This window comes from Acartia tonsa, chromosome 3 (assembly GCF_053477335.1).
Source record: "Acartia tonsa isolate MP-2025a chromosome 3, ASM5347733v1, whole genome shotgun sequence".
In the NCBI taxonomy this organism is placed as follows: domain Eukaryota; kingdom Metazoa; phylum Arthropoda; class Copepoda; order Calanoida; family Acartiidae; genus Acartia; species Acartia tonsa.
In genome coordinates this window covers 7636174-7655000 of record NC_137262.1, presented here as the reverse complement: position 1 = coordinate 7655000, position 18827 = coordinate 7636174, and the positions used below count along the sequence as shown (strand labels likewise).

At 30.0% G+C, this 18827-nt stretch overlaps 1 protein-coding gene across 1 annotated transcript in view; it reads left to right on the top strand.

Moving 5' to 3' along the window:
* LOC145313210 (ephrin-B2-like) overlaps nt 1-8484 on the top strand; it is a 43672-nt gene extending 35188 nt beyond the window's left edge. The window contains exons 5-7 of the mRNA XM_080152501.1: nt 3715-3825; nt 6191-6431; nt 6938-8484. Coding sequence (XP_080008627.1) covers nt 3715-3825; nt 6191-6431; nt 6938-7102 — 517 coding nt within the window. The 3' untranslated portion in view covers nt 7103-8484. The remainder of the gene's footprint in view (nt 1-3714; nt 3826-6190; nt 6432-6937) is intronic.
* The last annotated feature ends 10343 nt before the right edge of the window (nt 8485-18827 follow it).

Here is an 18827-nt window from a genome sequence, read left to right as displayed (position 1 = left end):
TGAAAATGAATTCATTCCTAATTTTAAAAAAAACATTTCTGAATGCAGTTTTCATTTTTAAATAAATTGAGTTTTACAAATACTTTTTTAGTATACAGGAAGAGAAAAAAATCATTTTAAATTAACTCCTTCAAATGATAAACTAATAATTTCAGCCTGAGCGACCCATCATTAGCTATTACTAAAATTTAAGACTTTAAATTTTACATATTAGATTAATAATTAATTAATTCGTTGATAAAAAATGAATTGGAAAACAATAAAACATTATTACATTATCCATGTTAACCTTTAATTTCAAACAAATATCATGCAACGCCCTTTAAATATGTGCATTCAGCCTGAAAATATATATATATATTATATACTTGATTATTTCATTCTAAACTATAAAGTTTACCAATTTAAATCCTATCAGATCCAATAAAGTTTAATTTGAAAGACAAGGCTAGAAGTGGATCCATATATATACGTGTGTGTATGTATGTGTATCTTTAATATTCTCTATATTAGAAAGATATAGAGATAAAGGAAGGGATATTACCGTTGGCTTCAATTTTTCAATCACTGAATTAATCAAATAAAATGTTTGGTTTCTTACATATTGTTTACAGGCATAAAACCTTTTCATGAAAAAAATGGAGGATAGGGTTTTTTCTATGTGCTATATCCTTTTCCCTCAACTAAATTCACAGATTCGAAAAGACACACACACACAAATACACACCTTAACACATACACACACACACACAGGCACACACATAATTTAGTGGCAGTTAAGGTGGTAGGAACATAAAAGTCACCAGAATATTCAAAATTACATCTCAATTCAACAAGAATTTTTGCTTTTCCAGAAAAAGATGTTAATTTATGGCCGTCTGTTTGTCGGTATGTTGGTCTATAATGCATTTCACATGACTTGCATATTCCCAGACCATGTCCAACTCAAAGGTATTACCAATAGGAAGCTTTCTTAAGAGGGAAAATTATTCCCGCATTTTTAGAGATCTTTTCTTAAGACAGACAGATAGATAAACATCCTAATACTTTGACTTGGACGAAAGCATTACGTCTGAATTTCAATATATCTCCCCACTTCAAATCTTCTTGGCTTAATTTCAAGGTTTTCGATTTTGTGGCGTTAAGTTTGAGTGACGAGGCTGGAATTTGTATTGATATCATTTTGATGTCCCTGGACAGATTCTACACCTGGGATAGGCTAAAGTTTCTATCTGGATTTAGATAATAGTGTGGTGTTTGAGTGGATTGTGGTTGTGTTGTACAGTTAATTCATTTTTCTCTTTTTCATACCTTTGAATTGAATCGTTATTCAAAGGTCCATTCTTAAAACTATGTATAACTATATTCAACATACTATAATTTAGATTACCCGAACAAGCAGCTAAAAGTTGGCACAAATTCCCAATTGTATAATCTAGTTTTAGGCCTGTCATATTCAACATCATATCATATAGGACAGGATAGGATGGCTAAAGTTTGTTGTATATTAGTTTAACATTTTTATATCTGTCTATTTTTTAGTTGTGAAGCTTCTTCATATCTTATTTTGTCCATCTATCCGCAAGGCTATTGGAAAAGCTTTTTATCCTTAGCTATTATTAATTTATTCGAATCTGGTGGATAGGAATCGGTTCTCTTCTATACGAAAAAACTATGTCTAGCATCGTATGATATCCAGCTTTCTATGAATATAGAAATGTACAATCATAAGATTAAAACCAGTTTTTTTAGCCGGTGCCTTCGGCACCTCGGGGCTAAAAAAACTAGTTTTAATCTCATATTTGTACTTTCTATATCCGCGGAAAGCCGTTTATAATACGATGCTAGAAATAACTATTATTTATTTGTCTTTTAGTAAATATTGTATTGCTTTAATGCATTTTTAAAAACAAATTTTGTATCATCTGTGCATAACTAATAGACCCATCCCGTTTGAATATCTGATAGACTCATCCCTTTATGAATATCTAATAGACCAAATCTTTTCAACAATAAACCAATTGTTGCTCTAAAAGAGAGGGATAAGGGCAGGCACATTAAAAAAAATTTGTACTAACTTTTTGGCCAGTCAAAAGCTATCATTCTATATTCAAAACAACCTGTAAGCATATCATAAAAGATAATGATATGATACAAAACAGTTGTCATTAATATTTATAGATAGATATGATGAAACATAAGTTGCCACACTTACGGCAAAAGTAGTTTTCTTACGGTGGCCTATCCTTGTACCACCAGCAAAGGCAAATAAATTTTAAAATAGGAGGAATAACACGACAAGAATTTTAAACATTTCAATGCACAACAAAACTTTTCAAGAATTACACAATATTTTTATACAAATTTAATTTTGATTCTATAAAGAAAAAGTTTCCAAAAGAAAAAAAAATGATGATTCTAATTTTTAATATTAAAATGAAATCAGTTCTCTTTTCTTGTCTGAGCTGAGATGTCTTATCAAATTTTCTTCAAAATCATTTTAACTTTTCCTGTAGTAATTCCTTTTCTTTATTTTTAAAAGCGAAGCTTTTCTATAATTAGGGTCGGTCCGTCCGTACGTCCGTAACGGATAGCTTTTTTCGTTAATTTAGACATGTTAGCATTGTCCTATCTATTTCAAATTTTGCATGGTGATTCCTTTAGTAGTTAGGTACGAGTTAGAAAGCGTAGCAACTCTATAATCATTACCAAAATGTCCGTACGTCCATTTTAAACATGTTGATTTTTTTACTTTTTTAAATAACTTTTTTCGTTAATTTAGGCATGTTAGAATTGTCCTATCGATTTCAAATTTTGCATGGTGATTCCTGTAATAGTTTGGTACGAGTTAGAAAGCGTAGCAACTCTATAATCATTACCAGAATGTCCGTAGGTCCATTTTAAACATGTTGATTTTTTACATTTTTAACAACAAATTTGTATGTAACCTAATTATCCGATTGGTCTGATTTTTAGTATACTGATTCCTGGGACAACAAAGTACAATATTATGAGCGAAGCAACTCTATAATCAAGTCCTAAAATGTAAGTATGTCCATAATCATTATCCTGTATCAAGCAGTTTTTCAACAAACTTACTTACAATTTTGCTTTGACTCTTATACATTCGCTTTCTGATTGTTCAGTTCTGACATTACACAAGTGTTAATGTCCGTTTGTCCTACCGTTTCAGAGCTTCGCTTTTATGGGTGTTGTCATCCTTGTTATAATGAAAGAGTACAATTGTGAAATGAACAACAGCATCTTAAAATTTAACACTTAATGAAAAACCATTTTACTAGTTTTCTGCAGGTATCGATGTATTTTTATTATAGTGTTCTGTATATTATCAAATTTCCTATTGATAATAATTCTAACATAAACATTATCCAATAAACGCTTAATTATTTGTAGCTGAGAAGATAATGGCAAAATAGGTTTTCTTCAGATTGAATAAACAACCATCCAAGGTTAAGTTGCAAATTTAGGGTATAGTCCCTTTCGTGGCAACGATCCTTTAGGGACGATTCTTCGTTTTTTCACAGTAGCTTTTCTCCTACTTCTAGCCCATGCGGGGGGCTCTAACCCTGCGGGGCCAATTGCCTAACCCTATAGGTCAATCACCTAACCCAATATAACAATATTAAGGGGCATTGCCAAGATAGGGACTATTTCCCAAATTTAATGTATTTATTAATTGTTGTGCTTTTTCAGATTTTTCACCATATCCTTTCGCTCGTTCTCACCGATGCCCAACACGATGGAGTTCAAGGCCGGAGAGGATTACTACTTCATCTCCACTTCAAGCAAGGAGGACATGCATAGGTAATATTTCACAATTTTATCGCTTTTCATTGCACGACCTTTGTCTTGTTATTGGGCTATATGATATTATAATGATATTACAATGGATATAGTATTTACAAGGATATTGTGAAATTACCCCCCCCCCCCCGTTTGATTTTACCCAATTCCCTCCCTCTGACCATATCTGAGTACTGTATTAGCAACCTAAATTGATTACAAAAATTACACTGTAACAATATCCACGTATTATACAATATCCATTAATATTATAATATACAAACTTGCACAATCTAAATGCATACTGATCTAAAAGGAATCTTCAAGAAGTAATAATAATGATAATAATAATACTTATGTAAGTAAAATACTGGAAATTCTTTTAATTTGCCAATAAATCAATAAAAATAGTTTTACTATAGAGGCATTTATCAGATTAAAGAAAGATAATACAAAAAAATGCCTTTTAGATGATATATTTTACCACTGAACCCACACATTTGATAGATACTAGATAGTTATTAGTTATTTCTTTCATCGTATTATAAACCGCTTTCCGCTTTTTAGCCCCGAGGTGCCGAAGGCACGGGCTAAAAAAACTGGTTTTAATCTTATGATTGTACATTTCTATATTCGTAGAAAGCTGGATATAACACGATGCTATATATAGTTTTTTCGTATGGATGAAAACCGGTTCCTATCCACCGGATTCGAATGAATACGAGAAAAAAGTATTAATTTGCCACAGCTTTTAGAGCATAATAAAAATGACGTCATATGTTGTAAATGACCAATGATAGGCCAGTATACATTGTCATTGACCAATGGTAAAATGTTTACTGACCTATCAATGGTCGTTTGTATTGTATGACGTCAATTTTAATTTGGTACTGAAAGCTGCGTCGTCACTAAATTATCAATCTAAATGATCTCTCTTTCCAACAAGGTCAATATCCAAACTTTGTCCCACATTTCCATGGAACCGTTCTTCAAAATTATCGGCCAATATTGCATTTTTATGTCAAATTCATTTGCAGGCAGTTTTCTCTCTTTACTTTTCTTCTCCTGGCTTGTTTAAGCATAATAAGCAACGTTTTAGCTTTGCAATTTTTTACTTTATTCAAAAATTTATATTATTGAATTCTTACTAGCGGCTACGCCCCTAGAGGCCATTGAGATGGGGTGGAAATATTTTAGTATTTTTGGGCGATTTTTCTTGGGAGGGTGGTGGTGCCCTCCCCAAAAATAGCTATAAATCTTCCCAGGAGTGAGATCCTTTAGTACAGTTAGATATCCTGTTACTTTTTAAAAAGAATTATAGTACTAAAAAAACTTATTGTGCTAATTTTAAAATCTTGAAAAACCCAGTAAGGAAAATTTTATAAAAAACTTTAAATTCTCGCCATGGCACTTAATCATAACTTGATTTAAGATGTTTTTTCTAAGAAAACAATTCTCTCCCCTAAGACTTAAAATAATTTAAAACTGACAGACAAAGCCAATTTGTATTACAACCGAAACTTTAAAAACATTAAAGGATTGGGGTTAAATATATCTTATGTCAGCCGCAGGATAAGGATTGTGTAATTTTTAAATTTTAAACTTTTCTGGTTCTCTGTATTTCTATTAAACTTAGAAATTCCTCAATTCTACATTTTGCAAGTCAGGAATAAAGGGACTAATAATCTTATTACAAAGAAGTTAGTTCATATATACTGTTAGACGTTTTTCACTAATGGACAAATAAGTTGATTGCCTTGATTCATGCTTTAAGCTTTCAAACAAAGATCGTGAAATTTAGAGGGTTACCTACCTATTTTTGATAAATATTGACCACATGTCCATAAACTTTACGTTACAAGATTCATAAGGTCTAAAAGAATGGTTTAACTGCCCCCTAAAAATGATCATACCTTTATATCTGAACTGCTGCGCCTTTTTTTCACTAAACTCCGGCTGCTTTGGTATTTTGTAATGGTAAATATCAATTATGCACATTTGTGTATGTATGTATGTATGAGTATGCTTTACACATGTGTATCATATGTATGCTCCAATTTCTTTTCTTTCTAGATCAGGTGCATTGCCTTGTCTGGATAAAAAAATATGGATGTAGCCTTTTTAAACAATAATTTTAGTAAGATTAAAGTTTCTAAGCCAAGTATCATTTTAAAAGTTAATCCTTTAGAAGAAAAAAATATTTTTTAGCATTAAAAAGATAAACCGAAAGAAATTCAAAGTTAATCTCCATTTTTATTACACGTTTTGTCTGTCTAAAATATTTCTATTTTTCCGTATGCCTACTATTGCATAAAAACATATGCGGAAATCTTATTGCCAAAAAAAGTAATATTTTGTCCTGTGTTCCATTGTTTTGCTTTTTTAGGCGAATCCATGGAGACTGTAGAAACCACAACATGAAGGTCGTCTTTAAAGTTGGACCCCGCGCAGAAGAACCAGAACAGCGGCATCCGAGCATTAATGATCTACTTCAGTGGAGCACCACGGCAAGGCCTCCAACCAGCATCAAGTTTTACACCAGGGACTCCGAGGGAGACAGCAGGGTTAACAGACCACACAATTATACAACCTACTTCTTTGATTCAGAAGGGAACAAATTTGGACAGGTATTGTAACTATGCATATATATAAGTAACAGAATGTTTGTCTGTTTGTACTGAAGGATATCACTAACCGCTCAACCGATATGATTCTCATTTGCAGTGTAGATTCTCATTAGTTCTAAAAGATTATAACTATAATGGTGGAGAGAACCACCAACATCCCAAATGAAATCGTTACTAGACTAAACTGACATCCACCCCTCTCCCAAAAAATATCCGTTTAAAATTAAGATTTGCAAGTGGAGAATGGTTGAATTCCCCACCACCTCAAGTACTCCTAGAGGCATCTAGGGCGTAGCCGCAGGTTTTATATAATCTAATATATCATAGAACAAAACAAAGTTTGATTACTTTTTTGCAAGTTTCAAAGGTAAAGCTTAGATTCTTTTAACTTAGAAAATTTGAGAATGCAGTATTATTTTAGTTGTTTAAACTCTGTTAAAACTTAATGTTAATTACATAAATTTATGATATGTGAGAAAACTGACATAATTAATGATTAATTTTAGGAGATCAACACTCGACTGGATGAGCCCGGGACCCATGTTTCCCTAGTGAAGAAGGTTAGGGACAAGATCAAGCAGGAAGCATCCACCAAGATATCAGCTGGCCATCTTGCTTACCTATCACCAGCTGTTCTCTTCACTGTCATAGCAGCAGCACTGGCTTTGTAATCAAATTGATTACCTAATACATGGTAGATGAATTTACAAGCTTTTTAAAAGCTGTAATAAAATAGACTACTAGACAATAGAGCTCTGAAAGCTTTTAAATGAAGTCTATAAAAATGAAGCTGCCTTCATAAAATAATAATCTAGTCAGCTATACTGTTTTTAATGTTGGATGGCCTTAAAAATTAAATTAAAATAAAAGTGTGATTTAATCATTATTTGTAATCTTTAAAAAGAATCTTATACCGTATATACTCCAAGCAAAATGCAAAATTTCTTTTTTTCTAGAATATTTGTTGAGGTCAAAGCTATGCGTTTGTCAATATGAATTGATTTGACATTGGTTTTACAATTTTCTTTTCAACTTCCTTCACAAAGATCGATTGATATCTGATATTGGTGTTCCTATTTTTTGTTTGGATTTTGGCAACGAACAAGAGTTTCACCAAAGAGAAAGTTTATTTCACTTTTTTAAATCTAAGAAACTGAAATATTTAGAATCAATTATTTTTGAAATTTTATTACGAGATTTTAGATTAGGATACCCTAAAAAAATAATATAGGAAAATCTATAAAAATGGTTGAAGGAACAATTTTTAGACTTTTTGGTCAATCTCTAAAGGAGTATTTGATATTAATAATAGAAACTAAAGTTATCAATACAGAAATAGATTTCAAAAATAACAAGAAAATTTCAAAAAAAAGTTATATTCCCTTTTTCCAAAAGTAAAATGAATGAACCATGACTAAGACAGTAAGACTGTGAAGCACAAAAAAGCCTGGAGAATTGAGCAAAAACAGTTTGTAGACCTGAATACAACAAAGCTTGTAGTTACTCATGCCAGTTAGTATTCCCTTATCTCATGTTTTTGTCCAATATTCTAGACAGACATTGTTTCATTTTCATTTACCTAGGAGACAGCTTAAGTTGCTTTGAATATCTATAATACAAAGTAGAACCATGTCTGTCTGTCTGTTTGTTTGTAGCGAAGGACCTCGCTAACCGCTGAACCGATCGGGTTCTCCTTTACAGGGTAGCTTCTCATAGGTTCCGGGAAGGTTTATAACTATTTACTTGGGGGGTGGGACATCCCCAACCCCTCCAAAAAATGAAAAATACCCCCTCCCCCCAAAAAATATTTCTTTTTAAAACTAAAATAAAATAGTGGGGTCGACTAAATTTTTCTTTTTAATCTAAAATACAAAAAAATTAGTTTCATCAAACCTCTTGGGGCAAAGCCCCTGGAGGCTAGGCGCGAAGCCGCTAGTATTTACATAAAGCTTTTATTTTTCAAATTTTTAGTTTTAGAGAGGGTACATAGATATAAAAATCTCCTAGAATATTACTTTGTTACTCATGACACATATTATACATAAACCAAAAACTGAAAACTTTTTTTCATAGTAATCTATTGTGTATTTTTCCCAAAACATATCTAATAATTAATTTTGTTATTCTTTCTTTTAGTAAAAACCTGTAAACTGATCATCAAGCCAGTAAAACATTAACTCTAATGTTAAACAAAAACTATTCCTGCATTCTTTAATACATAATAGATTTACTCTCTCTCTTCTTTTTCTCTCTAGATATCTGACTTATAATCTCACTCTCTTTCTCTCTCTCCTAATTCTCACATTCTCACAAACATAATTACTAACATAAATAAAAACCTACAATAACATAGATAAACTAACAAACAAAGAATCATTTACAAACTTTTTATGCTGCAAATGTCTAAATAAATAGACAAACAACAAAACCAATAAAGGCTTTTAAACTATACACAATGAGGTGGAATTTAAAGTATTCAGACAAAAATAATATTTTATTTTATTTCATACTTACATCTATACACTTTAAAATTTATATAATGTAACAAATTGTATGTTATAATCTCAAAGAAAAAGAATGTGTACTTTGCTTGAGATAAACTGCATTTAATTAAGCAATTTAAGGTCATTACCAAAACAAAAACCTTATCATTTATATGCTGTACCCCCACCGTACAGTGCATAATTTATTATACAACCCTTAATTAGATTAAACTTTGCAAAAAAGTTTCCTCTACTTTCTTCCTTTGTCATAACAATATATTCACAAGTTTGGATCAAAGCATATTCTGCTTATATAAATTATATTATGTATGATAAAAGTTTTTGGAATTTGCATATTAGTTTTGCAAGTATAGCACTCAGTTCAGAATTAACAGGAGGTAAAATGTTTCTTTAATATTAGATTTTACTTTCACTTCAAGAGGTTTTTAACATTGTTTCTAGGTTTTGTATACCTAGAATAATAACCAACATTTTTAAAAATATGAGTGTAAGTAATTTAGATCATTTTACCAGGTTTATTTGTCGTTTTTCTTCTTTTCCAATCATTTACTGTTTTAGTTCTTTCATCTAACTGAGTTTTATTCTTTTAGGAAGTAAATTATGATTTCATAAAATTTCTGAAATTATTAGTATCAAATTATTTCTCAACATATGAAGAGTAAACGGGATATTAATATTGAATAAACTAAATATTAGATAGAGTAAAATATTCCTGTATTTACCTATCTCTCAATATAACCTGACCTACCACGAATTTGCAAAGCTTATCCATCCCTTTTCTCCCCCCCCCCCCCTCCTCTCTTTTTAACTTTCCCTTAATCTCTCCTTTATTGGAAAAGCCAATCTTAACCTTCTAAACACCTCCCCCTCCCCCCCCCCCCTTTAACTGTATCTTTGTATTGGTTATGTCTTGCTATGCATTGCAGTTCTCTTAAATGAGAAATCCTATATCTTAACTGTAAATGACTCATAATTAAAGAAAAATTAAATGAACAGGTTATATTTTACAATATATTATTGAATCTAGCAACAGGATGATATGTATAATTATATTCCACAAACGAAATTCTTTGATATTTTAACTTTATTAATATTACAAAGCAGACAAAAATTAAATATTAGTTAACTTTTCAAAGGTTTCAATTTTATCTTCTAAAATATATTTGACACTCCCTTTAACCTTTAACCTGGCATCACAAATTGATTTACTTGAGCTTGGTTTGCAAAATACTGTATATACTATACTATGTTATACATACAACACTCAAGGGAGGGTTGGTGGAGGAGGGGGTGTATAGAATTACACAGATATGTGTGAATTCCTGCACAAATGCAAGCAAATCTTAGCAAACCATTCAGAGGATATTTGCAAATTTGCTTTGGCCTGCTTAAGCTTATTCTAGTGTTATATTGTCCAGATTTAGAGTTGTTATGGAGTAACCAATACTTCCTTATCTCTGCATTAACATAAAATATTTTTAAGACTTTCAAGACAATTAAAATCTTGTTAGCTCATGTTAACTTGAATTTAATTCAAAACTAAAAAAATTAAGGATAAAATTTAAGTGCTTAGCCAAATGGTGATTTGAAGCATGCCTGCATTAGGCATTATTTCTGTAAATGTATTCTAACTCTATAAACTGTGTGTAATGTGTATGTGAACCTATAAACATGGTCCTAATTTCATGTACATGTAAACAGTAAAGGTTCTATATCATAAATTGCATGGAGTGCAGAGAGGTAAACACTAAACATATGAATGTTTACAATGGGTGTACCAAAAATAATTAAATCTTCTTATTATTAATCTCTATTTTAAATCAAAGAACATTATTACTTATTCAGACAGGGATAATTATGTTACATAGAATTTAAATTTCTATTCAAAGGAAGATAATGATCGCTACATAAAAAATAAAATCCAAAATACTTCGAATAGTGGAAATAGACTAATTTAAGTTTTTTTCATAGCTTTTGTGTAAAAACATAAAAATGAAAATATCTATTTGCTGGACATCCTATACAAATAGCTAAATGCAGCTAAAGCCAGTTGGGCCTTTCATTGCTGGCAATTGCATTACATGGGATTACACATTTACTACAATTTTAAACAATACAGGCATGCCAGCTCAAATTTATGTATGTTGAAAATTTGACATAAATTTGAAATTGTAGTTAACTTCATATTATCAAGAGGAAAGGAAAAGAGGAAGAGAACAATTCTTACACTCAAAACTACACATGACAACAACATATTAACTTCTATGACACTTAAGGAAGCACCTTGAAGATAAAAATATGAATAGCTAAGATAAAGTTGTATTGTAATGTTTTCAAATAATTATGTGAAATCAGATTTGAAAATTGCTGTTTTTGTACAGGACAAAAATTACAAATATTTTTCAAACTCAAATATTGAAACTTTTTATTTTGATACCTATATTTTTTCGTGGATTAAAAAAATCTTGTAATACAATATACACACGTTAGTTTGTATGAAGACAAGATAGAACAATATGCAATCAAATATTCAGCATTCAATCTGTCGTTTACCACCCCTCCAACTTTCCTTTCCAACTTTCTCTCTTTTGCCTAAATTCTCATCACCATTACCTCTTCTCTTCTCCTTTAGATACAATAGCAATAGAGTTAACAAATCATATCTATATTTCTGGTAACTACTTGCACATATTTTATTTATCTTTGGTTGTATAATGTTTAATTATTAAGTTTCATTTTAAACTAACATTATGATTTAAGTCATGAAATATCTAATTTAAAGAGAATTCTTTAAGTTAAACAAACATACTATCATATTTACTAAACCTGTTTGAGATTGGTCTAATTACACATTTATATGGATGAGTATCTCTATGAATATCAACTACTTGTAAAATTCCTTCCCTATTCCTTCTTTCCTTATTGTTTTTCTCCCTTCAGATTCATTTCCATATGACTGTGTTGTGTGACAGTGTATACCTGGCAACAATATTAGGTTATTGTTGCTATCATCCTTTCTAGGCTTGTGCAAGAAACACTAATTTTTAGAAAGTTTTTTGCTATTGAAATATATTGAGAATTAACTATAAAAAAAATGAAATCTATTTAGATCCCTTAATTTGGCTAAAATTGATTGTACAAAGAATGTAACATTATAAATACACTAATTGGTAAAAATAATTAAACTTTTTTGCCTAAAATAGGAGAAACTTATTTGAAGAGAAAAAAAAATTATGAGACTATTTTTTCTTCTGCCATAATCCTATAAGTAGAACTTATCTTAGAACTAAAGTCAATGTCAAATCTTTCAGTAAAATGTGCTGGATTCTCACACATTTTTATATTAAACTTGATGCATACTTTCTCAACTTATATTCTTCTTCAAGACCATTTATTCTCTCTGTCTTCATTTTATATTCATTATCTTTTAAAATTTAAATGCAAAATGGAATAGAAAAGAAAGAAAAATCAGTATTTTATGTTTTGCAGCCATACAGGGATGGGAAAATGACAGATAAATTGAATTCTTTTTCTTTTAATTTTATCAAAAAACTGATTTCCCGTATGAGAGGAAATAAATTATCTACCTGCAAGTTACCCATCCCTGTGTGTATTAATGATATTTTGTGTTTAATGTTTTAATAAATGTAATTTTAGTTCAAAGGTAATGATTAAACATTTAATTTTCCAACTGTCTCCTCATATACCCTGAAGTCTAGTCACTTTATATAAAAAAAAGCTTTTGAAATTATGATCTCACTAAAGCATTTGATTCTCTTCTTTGTGATTTTGTAGTAATAAAATATTGTAGTTGTGGTCTCAGTTTTAGGATTTACAGAGAAATTATTGTGGCTCTGTGTGTACCCCTAATTCTGCACCACATTAATGTTGTAAAACTTTAACTAAATCACCATCAGTGTCTAAAACTGTAATTCTGTATTTTATAAAATAATTATAAAAAATAATGGAGATCCTTATTTCCATTGAAATACTGTAATAAAGGTTTAATGTTAAAATGTGATAAGTTATGTATAGACATTAAATTTACATGATATTCATGCTGTGTATTATAATTATTGTCGTTTTTTATTAATTTTCATCATTCTCTATAGTGTATTGGAATCAAGTAATTTCTCATTCATTTTAATATTACTTTTGAATAGAGCACAAAACCTGATTGATAAAATAGATCTTTTGGTTAAAGTTTAACAAAAATTGAAATTTCATCATTTGTTCAATTTGATATCCTATTTTTAGTAAATTATGTAACTCAATTTAAATAAATTATAAAATCTTTAATTTTTCCGTTTCAGGCTAGTCATTTGATTTTTAAAATCAATAGTCAACTGTTCCTAAATTCTAAGTAAATGATTGTATTATATAACTTAATAATAAAATAGTATAAAAATTATTGTGAAGCATATATTTTGAAATTTTGCATAATTTGTAGACGTAGATAATAGATTTTTGGAATAAATACTTGAATCAAATTAGATTTTTTTTATAACTGATTCCCATATTATTAGTTGTTACCTTATTAGTTAGTCTATCGTATAGAATCAAGTTGATATATTTCTTACAAAGAAGGATGTCTGTGAAAAATGCCTAACTAGCCTTATTACTTGGGAGATTTTTTTAAACAAAATATATCAGTGCAGTGGGGCGAATCTCACCCTCTAGGCAAACCCACGGTAGTATTGGGTATGTGTGTGAATTTGCTATAACTGCAATAGAATATTGAAAATCGTCTTTATTCATGTAGGTTTTTTTAGCTATTCTTCCCAGGCATACAGTGCTTATGTAGAATAAATTACATGTCCTTGTATTTTTATACCTGTTTTGTAGAGAAACATATTAACAACTTTGTAGAGTAGTTGTGCTAAAATGAAAATGAATTAAATAGAAGATTTCCAGCTAGAAAATATATTTCTTTTGCAATAAGCCACATTGTAGTAAGATTAATTTTGTATGAAAAAAGAATTATTTTTCTTTTCTCTCTACCTCCCTTTCTTTTCAAATCTATGGAAACCACATCAATGATTAAATTTATTTTTTGTTCTTTTATTTGTTTAATAAATTGTTTTTATTTTTTGTAAAGTGTTTATATTACACTTTTTATAATGCTTAGTGTTGAATTCAAAGTCTAAGAGAATTCTTAGAAAGGTGTTTAACAAGTTTATCGAAGTGATTTATATATTAACTAGCGGCTTCGCCCCTAGCCTCTAGGGGCTTTGCCCCAAGAGGTGATAAAAAAATTAAGGTGAAATTCGTAAAAGGACCAAGGAAATCTCCTGCAAAAAAAAATAAAGGACCAAGGAAATCTTCTGCAATAAAAAAATAAAAATGGGGGGGGGATTTTTTGGTTTTTGGGGGGGTTGGGGGTGTCCCACCCCCCAAGATAATATCTTAAAACCATCACAGGACCAGTAGGTATAATCCGTGAAAAGTAGAGCCCAATCAGCTCAGCGGTTACTGAGATCTTAAGCTTCAGACGGACAGACATCGTTCTACTTTGTATTATAGACAAGAATGTTTAGATAAATTATTATGAATTATAATATTTAAACTTAACTGTTACTGCACACTACATTAATTTCATTATTGTTTGGAAATTATCTAATTTTGGAGAAAAAATTTCCAAAAAAATTATAGGGAGGATTCTTATAAAATATTGAAATTATTACCAAATCTACATTCTACACTAGAAAATAAACACAGCTGTCTATCACTTGTCCTTCAATGTTTAAATGCTATGTAATAACGATAATAGGTCCAGAAAAATCTAACAGAATCCTAGAATACAAAGAAAGATTCTATAATTCTCATTAGATTCAGGCGTCAAAGATAAAGCCTTTAAAAAATGATAAATATTGTTTTACTTTACCTAATTAGTCTACTCTTATTTCTTTATATTTGTTTACATAAGCACCAGGGATATGACACAGAAAGTTCAAGTAATTTTCCACATACTAATTTTTTACACACATACTAAAAAGTATTTGAATGTTTTTCTTGTCAATGTCCATTAAAGTCTGGTTTATCGCATCGTTTCATAAACAGTTTTCCGCGGATATTAAAATGAAAAATTATAAGAATAAAACTTCTGCCCCTTCGTGTAACAAAACTGGCATTTATCTTATGATTTTCTTTTAATATTAGTGAAAAATTTCTGTAATACGATGCTATACATTATTTTTCAGAATGGCTGAGAACCGGTTCTAATCCAGCGGATATTATTAGGTTTTGAAACCATACTGGAAAAAGGGATTTTCCTTTCTATCCGTGTGTTTGTTTATACTCTACTATATTATGGTACTAGTAGGTAAACGAATATAGATACATATATACAATATAGGCTCTATGTAAACATTACTCGATATCTGAGTAAACCAAAACCTATATACAGGATTAAATATTATTCATTGTGTTTACTTTATTTTTATTACATTTGCATACATTTCTAACCCAGCTTTAAAAGCTTTTTATAGTGCCGTTAAAAAATGACGTCATACAATTGGTCAATTAAAATGTATATTGGCCTGCCATTGGTAATTTAGTCTGTTTAATGGCCTCTCCTTGGCTTGTATTTTATGACGTCATTTTTTATAGGCAATATAAACAGCTTCCAAGCTTTATGTTCACAATAAAGAAGACCTTTCACCCGTAAAAGTGTTTTGCGCAAACGATCAAACTCACATTAGGCATAGCGCCAAGATAAATTTAAAAGTTTTTTTTGCATTCAAGAAATTAAACATGAAAGGTTTGCTGATATTTATTACCTGAAAAATAATGAAAATTTCGTCCAATCTTAGGGATATTTTTTAAATTTTTCAGAAGCAAAAAATTAACTTTAGAAACCAAAAAAGATTTTTCAATTTTTTTGTATTAATATGTGTTTTCTTTTATTATAAGAGATATCAATAAGGGTTTGAAACATACTTTAAAACATATGTATATTTAGGCATTTAGTGCATTACCAACTAACCAACAACTTATCTTGTCATACACTAAACCTGAACACTTGTAGAGTACAAATATAGGATTAATATTGAAGGACATATCAGCTGTTTGTTCACACTGCAGGTTTATAAAACTTAGCCAAAGTTAAATCTTGAAGATGATTAAAGTCCCTACAGAGATTATGACGTCATACGATAGAATAGCCAATGAGAGGCCAGTATACACTGTAATTGCCCAATGGTAAAATTTATGCTGGCCTCTCATTGATTATTTTATCGTATGACGTCATAATCTGTGGTGGGACTTTATTCATCTTCTTAAATCTTTCAATCATTTATTAGATTTCTTGTATTTAGAGCACCTTGACTTCAGCAAAGCAATTGATGCATATTTTCTTTATATTGACTATCTTATAATATTTATAGCACCGTATTATAGACAGCTTTCCGCAGATATTACAATGAAAAATCATCAGATTAAAACAGACACAGTGACAGAAGGCTCGGACTAACAAAATAATTAATTATCGTTATATAATTCGTTAATCCAGCGGATATTATTCGGATTCGAAGCCATACTGGAAAGAAATTAACAAATTCTTTATGAAATCATGAATATGATATTTTTAAAACTTTGTGTGTTTTGTGGAGAAAATAATTGAGTTTCAAGTAAAACAAACAAAAACTTGCACATATACACACAAAAATTTTAAAAGAACGTTATGTACATGTATAAAAAAATCTAATTTTACTTCTCTTTACAAGGATAAATATGTTGAATTGTAGCGAAAAAATAGCGTATAGTGTACAAAAAATGACGTAATTCAATACAAATGACCAATGATAGGCCAGCATACATTGTAATTGACAATGGTAAATTGCATACTGTCCTATCATTGGTTATTTGTATTGTATGACGTCATTATTTATTGGATACTATACGCTGTTTCTGTAGCGAAGATTTCATCTATCAAAAACAAAATAAGTACTTTGTGTTTGTGTATTCTAAGCATTATAATATAAACATATAAATACCAGCTAATAAGAATTTTTAAATTTAAATTTTATTTTGTCTTATAAAAGTACTTTATTTGAAGAATAATCTTTTACTGTCTCATTTAATTTAATCAGACACCTAATTATGGTTAAGACAGACTATTTCAAATCTACACATTATTAGCAAGGAAGGAGGTAATATCCCGAAAATAACCAGTAGAACACATGCAACCCTCCTCCACCTCAGAAGATTTAAGTAATCTACAGGAAAGCCCTATAGGGTTAGGAAGAGCCTTATGATCAGATCTCAACGGGAGTTTTATTAACAAGGATGACAACATCCATAAAAGCGAAGCACTGAAACGGTAGGACAAACGGACATTAACACTTGTTTAGTGTCAGAACTGAATAATCAGAATATGAATGTAAATTTGTTGAAAAACTGCTTGATACAGGATAATGTTTATGGACATACTTACATTTTTAGGACTTCATTATTGAGTTGCTTCGCTTGTAACATTATACTTTGCTGTCCAAGGAATCAATATACCAAAGTTTAGATCAATCTTATGATTAGATCACATAGAAATTTGTTGTTAAAAAAGTAAAAAAAAATCAACATGTTTAAAATGAACGTACGTATATTTTGGTAATGATTATAGAGTTGCTAAGCTTTCTAAATCATACCTAACTACTACAGGAATCAACATGCAAAGTTTGAAATCGATAGGAAAATTCTAACATGCCTAAATTAACGAAAAAAGCTATCCGTTACGGACGGACGTACCGACCCTAATTATAGAAAAGTTTCGCTTTTAAAAAGAGGTGCATGTGTGATCCACTGTTAAATTGGAGGAAATTATTAATGAGAGAAGATTTAAGGGAGGGTGAGTTAAAGAGAGGAGTAAGAAATGTAAGTTTAGAAGTTAATTGAGATTTGGTTATGCCTGGCTAACCTTCTAATGGATTCTAATGGAACTTGATAATTTCAGTCTATAAATTCACTGTGTGGATTTAAAATCAAAACTAAAATTACATTAAATTATGTGTTTATAAAAATTTGAGAAAATTAAAAAAGGGGTTTTATTAATAATTATAAATTAAGGACTTACTTAATATTATCTTTTATGCTAAGTTTCATATATATTAGACAATTATTTCATAACTAAATTATCCAAACTTACCCTTATTATAGAAAAGTCTTGCTTTAAACGAAGTTTATTTAAATTTAATTTTTGTGCTTGATTTATTGTCCTACAGTGACTTTATCCATTAAAGTTATTTAAATAGAAATAAATAAAACATTCTTAAATTAAAAATTTTAAAACAAGATTTTAGCGTCGGCATTTTAAGAAATATTTTTTTTTGTATATAATTTCCTTTTATTTTTGAAGAACAACTAAAATTTTGGGAGTTCTCCTCTTTTATAAAAATATTTCTGAGAGGATATTACCAAAATTTGGAATCAAATCGGATATTATAATTTTTGAGCAATTTGAAGACAACAGGATAAAATGGCTGATCGCGCAGCCTATATTCGCACTTTTGCAAAGCCTTACTTAAAAATAATCTGGAATAGCAAACATTCAAGAAAGCACAGGTATCGCGCAAGTCATCTAGGCTATGCGGCTAATCGTTTGACTGAGAGTAGTTTTCAAAGTTGCCAAAAGAAATACCTTTTATCGTTCATTCAGCTTGATCCAACTTTTTTATTTTATTTTTTGTAGACATGTTTATTATTTTGAAATAGTTTCAACTATATTCATCCAACAAACAAGAATGACAACATCCATAAGTAGCGAAGCACAAAAAAAACATGGATGGGAATAAGGACAAGGAGATTTTTAGGAGTATTTATTAAAATCAAGAATCACGAAACCTTTCACACATATTTTTTTTTTTTGCTATTTATATTTTGTAGTTTGAAATACAGACAT